General features: G+C 40.1%; 1 protein-coding gene across 2 annotated transcripts; it reads right to left on the reverse strand.

Moving 5' to 3' along the window:
- Positions 1-533: 533 nt before the first annotated feature.
- LOC137373871 (actin, alpha cardiac muscle 1) lies at positions 534-4,638 on the reverse strand. 2 transcript variants are annotated; one of them, XM_068039376.1, is made up of 7 exons: positions 4,554-4,638; positions 3,464-3,605; positions 2,801-3,125; positions 2,240-2,401; positions 1,957-2,148; positions 1,179-1,360; positions 534-858 (listed from the first exon to the last, which is right to left on the reverse strand). In XM_068039376.1, the coding sequence occupies exons 2-7, from the start codon at positions 3,590-3,592 to the stop codon at positions 715-717; spliced, it is 1,134 nt and encodes a 377-aa protein (XP_067895477.1). In that variant the 5' UTR covers positions 3,593-3,605; positions 4,554-4,638; the 3' UTR covers positions 534-714. The 2 variants fall into 2 exon arrangements, with proteins under 2 accessions (XP_067895477.1, XP_067895478.1); XM_068039377.1 differs by lacking the exon at positions 1,957-2,148.
- Positions 4,639-6,878: the final 2,240 nt, after the last annotated feature.

Genomic DNA, 6,878 nt, shown 5'->3' on the forward strand with positions numbered 1-6,878 from the left:
AATGTAAATATTTAAACTGACACCTTGAGCACTTTGTAACTCAGGTATAAAATCACTGGATTTCAACTCTATCTGCTGTCAAAGTAGTTGGTGTGAGACTACCAACTCCTGGGCATCCCACTCCTCTTGGCTGTGGAGTCTGCACAGGCCCTTATTCTGGATTTACAGAGCTTGATTAGTTTTGGTGCTGAGCCAAAATTGCTTCATGTGGATTCAAGTGCAAGGGTGGAATTATATAACTGTAGTTATGGTTCAAGATTTTTTTTTTCAGACAGATGTTACAGTTATAGAGTGAATGCAGCCTGAATCCAGATTCAGATCTGTCCATGGATCCAGTTGGAATAGAATCCCTGGAGTCATTTGGAGATTTCTACGCGATTTATATGCAACCTTTAAGTTCAACATTTGGTGGTGACACTAAAATTGAAGTGTAAATAGACTCTATGAAATATTTCTCATGTTGTGACCTCCATATGCTGCCAACCCACCTCACCACCCCAATTCAGACATGATTCATAAGTTGCAAGTCCCAGTCTTGTTTTATTCATAGATCAATAAATATTATTGTCACAAATAAATTGCACATGTGTAAACAAACTGTACAATGAAAATAGCTTTGAAACTATTTTGTATTTCCCGATAGCCTGTTGATTCAAAGTAACCAGAGGCACAACCTTGTCAACCTGAGTTCGAAGTAAGTTAGAATCATGATATTTAGAAGCATTTGCGGTGGACAATGGATGGGCCAGCTTCATCATACTCCTGCTTGCTGATCCACATCTGCTGGAAGGTGGATAGAGAGGCCAGAATGGAGCCTCCGATCCAGACGGAATATTTACGTTCAGGTGGGGCAATGATCTGAAGTATTAAAAAAGTTCATTAGTACTGGCATGCACTAAAGCAAATCTACCTGAAATCTATCTTCATACAGTGCAATGCAGGAACATTTTCAAGCTCTTAAATTGCACAGTAGTATCGTTTTATAAAATAATGAAAAGTTATCAAAATTGAATAGTTAAGGAATAAATTTATTTAAATTAATATCTGTTGTAAGAACAGTTTATCTTTTACAATTATTAATAGTACTGACAGAATGTTCAATAGTTTTGCCTAGAACATATTTTGAATTGCACTATGATTTAAGTCCTCTTATTTTATTACAGCTTTGAATTTGTTACCTTGATCTTCATAGTGCTGGGGGCCAGGGCAGTGATTTCCTTCTGCATACGGTCAGCAATACCTGGGTACATGGTGGTACCACCAGACAGGACATTGTTGGCATACAGATCCTTACGGATGTCAATGTCACACTTCATGATGCTGTTATATGTAGTTTCATGAATACCAGCAGACTCCATACCTGTTTTAAGAATAGACCAAGTCATACAATTATTATGAATGAAAACTGTCAAGTGGGTAACATGAAAATGATGCAATATGATTTGGAGAGAAAACAACATCCCGCACTTGTTCAGATTTAGGATATATCAAGTCAGAATGAGACATCTGTTGACAGATAGTCACCCAACCAATTGATGCCTGACCTCCAACACATACCCATTGGCACATGTTCTACTAGTAGGTTGTTATTACAGGTTTATATGTATTACCTCCAGGTTTTCATTCATTACATAAGTTTGACTGGAATGATTTAACACTTCTGATGTAATGAGTATAGGTTGTTAGTTGTATATTAATTGTGTTTGAATTAGATGCAGGTGGTGGGCATTAACTAGGGATTCACTTGGGGCCCTATAAATGGGAACAGACTGGAACTGGTGTTTGAGTTTAGGAAGTGGATGTTTGTAATGTGCATCTCTGTGAAGTGTGTAGATTGTCTCTGTTTTATTTGCCACAGGACTTTCTGGAGAGTAACATTTATATTTCAAAATGTTCATTAAAGTAACACAAAATTCAAAAATGGTGTATTCAATGTGGATAAATCTGAATACCTACCAATGAAAGATGGCTGGAAGAGGGTCTCAGGACAACGGAAACGCTCATTACCAATAGTGATGACCTGACCATCAGGCAATTCATAGCTCTTCTCCAGAGAAGATGAAGAGGCTGCAGTGGCCATTTCATTTTCAAAGTCCAGGGCAACATAACACAGCTTCTCCTTGATGTCACGGACAATCTCACGCTCAGCTGTGGACAAACAAGGAAATCATTGAGATGTCCCTTGTTGAATTTCAAAACAAAAATATGTGGTGTGCTAAGTAAACTAGTAGCCACATACCAGTTGTCACAAAGGAATAGCCACGTTCAGTAAGGATCTTCATGAGGTAGTCAGTGAGATCCCTACCAGCTAGGTCCAGACGCATGATGGCATGAGGCAGAGCATAACCCTCATATATTGGGACATTATGAGTGACACCATCTCCAGAGTCCAGGACAATACCTAGAGTAACAGAATATAAATTTAAAAAGGGACTTCATGAATTGCTGTTCTCTAATCACATTTCCAAAAGTTACATTGATGAACCCACTTTCAGCACAGATTTATCATCTCGGAGGTAAATATTATAGGTCAGTTTTATATTTCAATATCTCAAACACAAAATTCAGAAGTGGTATATTCAGTGTCGATAAATGACTGATAAGGCTTATCAATTTTGTTTAATAAAATGAATATGCAACAATATTTTGGATGAAATTTTAAACAATATGTGAAATCAATATTCTTAAATTCTACTATTTCCTCAATTTTACATTTCCAAGGAAGTCCAATAATTTTAGAGGCTTGTCTGAAGCATCTGCTATGTCAGTAAGCATCATCATCTGGGACTTCTGTGCTTACCTGTGGTACGTCCAGAGGCATACAGGGATAGGACAGCCTGGATAGCGACGTACATGGCTGGGACGTTGAAAGTCTCAAACATGATTTGGGTCATTTTCTCACGGTTAGCCTTGGGGTTTAGAGGAGCCTCAGTAAGCAGTGTGGGATGCTCTTCGGGTGCCACACGGAGCTCATTGTAGAAGGTGTGGTGCCAGATCTTCTCCATATCGTCCCAGTTGGTGATGATACCGTGCTCAATGGGATACTTCAGGGTCAAGATACCCCTTTTGCTCTGGGCCTCATCACCTACGTAGGAATCCTTCTGACCCATACCTACCATGACACCCTATGATGTATAGAAGGATACATTAACAGCTTGAATATTAAACAGCTGTCTATTTTCATATTGTTCAGCCTATACTATAAGCTGATAATGAATAAATTATCATTACAGATCAAAAGTCAAGAATTTAAAGAGCAAATTTTGCAGCGTGATTAAAAATCTTATAAATTTCGGAGACCCTTGTAAAGGGGAAGCTTGTGTGTAACAAGTTGGGAAGGCTTATAAAACGTGCAAAACAGGGGGAAAAAACTAATCCTGGAGCATTTTACATTTCATAGAGAAAACGAGGCTACTCATAATGCCATGTAGTGGAAGGTGAAAGACCATTGAGTCTTGAGTACCTGGTGGCGAGGGCGGCCAACGATGGAGGGAAAGACGGCTCGGGGGGCATCATCTCCGGCGAATCCAGCCTTCACCAGACCGGAGCCATTGTCGCACACTAAAGCGGTGGTTTCCTCGTCGTCGCACATGGTGATTTGGGATCTACAAAGAGAATGAGGTGTGATGAAACAGGCATCATAAACATTTCCAATGTACTGTAGTATAACACATTTGGACCTTGTGTGGACTCAAAAGCAACAGTGCTACTATTACTATAAAGTAGCGTCTCATATGAATAATTCCTATTTTACTGATATTTAGCTATTCAACTGGTTTAACTGCAAAGTCATTTTCATAGCACCAGGTGCCGCCTGCCGTAAAGCAAAAGCTAAAATGAATAAAACTATATGTTTTAAAGCTATACTTGACACTTGGATTGTCATTACATTTGAACTACCTTGATATCACTGACTACAAAGAAAGCAAAATCATGCAGAACAAGTATGAAGCTCGGGTTAAGTTGCCCTTCAATACTTTAATTGGATGAACTTCTTTGCAGCTTAATAATGCTGTTTTTAAAGTTGTAAATTCCACTCATAAAACATTGATCACAGGCTCAAAACCATTTAAACTCCCATTGCTCCGGCGTAGTGATGCAACCGAGGATTTTTTTGTCCAATAAAACTTCCTTCTGTTACTCTCGACCCGCATTTGACGAGAATATTGAGAAGGTATCTTTTAAATCTTGAAGAATCTACTGATGACACCTGATTAAATAATAGCAGGATGTCGAAAGACAGGCAATACCGAGCTATAGACAGAATGTTTATAAAACTGTTTAAATTATGTTTAGTGAAAACAAATTGAAAACTTTTATTTTCCTTTTATGGAGTAAATTTTGCGGAACAGCTGCGATATATCCAAGAATTGTTCACCCGTTTCACTTTCTTAATCTGTGAGGAAAGCAAACGCTCCTTTTCGGTCTTAAATTCCACTTAAACAAGTTTGTGTTTAAAAATAACACGGTTGTATACGTTTGAAAAGTTTCAATTGTGAGGACTCTCCTCTCTCGCCCCTCCCCTGTCACTTAGAAGGGTTTCGAGAACTTACCAGATCAGCACCTTTAGTCAACCCGCTCCTCTGCAATGCTGGGTCGAGATTAAGTGAGAGGGAGACAAGGATTTATATTCCCCGATGTGTTGGTGAAACAGAAAGCCCCCCCGAGGGAGAGCCCGAGACCTTGTCCTTATTTGGTAGCCTTCACGCCACTGATCCTCAGTGAAACCATTAATGGAGACAGAGGGGAAACGGGCAGAGTCTGTTCACAGTCCCAGCAGCTCCAAGCTTAGCCCATGTAAGGAGAGTGTCTTCGGCAGTCTGCAAATCTGCAGCGGCCCACTCAGAAACATCAAAGGGATGGCCAAATAGGGAATTGCAACTGAAAACATCCGCAACCGCCGAAAGGTGGGAATGCAAGGGCAAGACCAGAGTCTCGCCTGCAAAAAAAAACAGCGCCGTGAAAGTCAATTACTCACGGACTAGCAATCGCGCCACAGAGGGTCAAAAGCAGATGTCTCCCAAGGGAGACTTGGTTTACGTTATATTTTGCAATGGGATGTTCGTCGATTGTGAATTGGTTTACAATCCCAGGAGGACGTGAATGGCACAAATGCAAACATTTCTGTAGACAGTTCGGTTCAGAACCTTAAGATTTCTCAGTGATTCGAGCACCTTTCAAATTCTGATTTGGAACAATAATAGATGATAAATTGCACCAGTCACTGTAGTATACGTATATTATACATGTATGTATTTTGTATATTTGGTGTATACAGACACACGCATATAATGTGTATTTACCAGTGTGTGCATGTATATGTAATACATCACTCACTTCAAGCCATGTAGTAGTAAACCAGAAATAAAAACAAAATACTGCGGATGCTGGAAATCTGAAATAAAAACAAGAAACGCTGGATATACTCAGCATTCACTGCCACTTCTCTTCCAGGAATGCCTACCTTGAAGAAGTTCTGCTCTTCTCGCCGACCTTCTCTTTTGTTATCTCTTGCCCCACCCCCTGCTTTACTTGCTTAAAATCTTTTACATTTCTTATATCTGCCAGTCTGACCTAAAACGTTAACTCTGCTTCTCTTTCTACAGATGCTGCCAGACCTGCTGAGTTTTTCCAGCACTTTCTGTTTTTATTAGTAGTAAACCATCCTGCATTGATAAAATGCCACGTGGTGTTGACCACATATTAACTCTGTCGAGAATATCACAAAGCAACTGTGACCCTATCTCTGAAACAATGTAGGAGTTGTAAGGAAGATAATGGGCGGCACAGTGGCTCCAGAGACCCGGGTTCAATTCTGGGTACTGCCTGTGCAGAGTTTGCAAGTTCTTCCTGCGTGGGTTTTCGCTCTGGTTTCCTGCCAAAGACTTGCGGATGATAGGTAAATTGGCCATTGTAAATTGCCCCTAGTGTAGGTAGGTGGTCGGGAATATGGGATTACTGTCGGGTTAGAATAAATCGGTGGCTGTTGGTTGGCACAGACTCGGTGGGCCGAAGGGCCTGTTTCAGTGCTGTATCTCTAAAAAAAAATGGCAAGAAATGCTGTCAGGTCACCGCTTTAATGAGATGGCATTGAGCTACACACGACCACTTGGAAGATATATGGCATTTCCTTCTGTTGAATGCATTCTCTTCTTAGCGGGCCGGGGGTGGGGAGGGAGGTATGTTCTGAAACGCCTTAAAACTACAGACGTGTTGACTGAAAATAACTAAAAATAGGAAAGTATAAGAATTTCCAGGGTTACTGGAAAGGGGAGGAGGATCCCGGTTTGGTTCTCTCGAGGCATCCTTGAATTTCCTTGAAGGAATTATTAGTGTGAGAATAAGAAATACTGAAATGTTGTTTCTGCAGCTTGTGGAAAGTTACCAAGAAGTCATTTGTACTCAACATAATGAAATCACTGAAAAAGAGAACTGATAAGGGTATGTAAGTAAAGACCTTAAGACAGTACATCACTGACAAAGAGAACTGATAAGGGTATGTAAGTACAGACCTTAAGACAGTACATCACTTAAAAATTGTGCTTAGGCAGATAAAAGAGAAACAGCAAGAGTTACAACAAAGGATGTAGTGAATAAGAAACGGCCCCACTAAGATAAAGGCTGACAGCTGCAAGTTAAAACACACAATGGAGAGCCAAATAAGGTAAAACAAAAACAAGAGTTAGGGGCTAGAAAGTTAGAGTAGGGGGAGAAGTAAACAGAGGAGGAGACTGTAGCAACCATAGGATAGGTTAGTGTCATAATATGTTATAACCAATAATGTAAAATAAAGGCGTGGACAAATGGATTTGTATTGTATAAACATGAACTGAATATGTTGATCGGTGTGCCTGCTTGTAGGACACCCGATCTTGCAA

This window comes from Heterodontus francisci, chromosome 9, assembly GCF_036365525.1.
Source record: "Heterodontus francisci isolate sHetFra1 chromosome 9, sHetFra1.hap1, whole genome shotgun sequence".
NCBI lineage: Eukaryota > Metazoa > Chordata > Chondrichthyes > Heterodontiformes > Heterodontidae > Heterodontus > Heterodontus francisci.

Coding starts and splice junctions, on each gene's coding strand:
- LOC137373871 (XM_068039376.1), bottom strand. CDS start 3,592: ATGTGCGACGACGAGGAAACCACCGCTTTAGTGTGCGACAATGGCTCC. Junction 2,402..2,800: donor TGCCTCTGGACGTACCACAG/GTAAGCACAGAA, acceptor CTGTTACTCTAG/GTATTGTCCTGGACTCTGGA. Junction 2,149..2,239: donor CTATTCCTTTGTGACAACTG/GTATGTGGCTAC, acceptor GTTTGTCCACAG/CTGAGCGTGAGATTGTCCGT.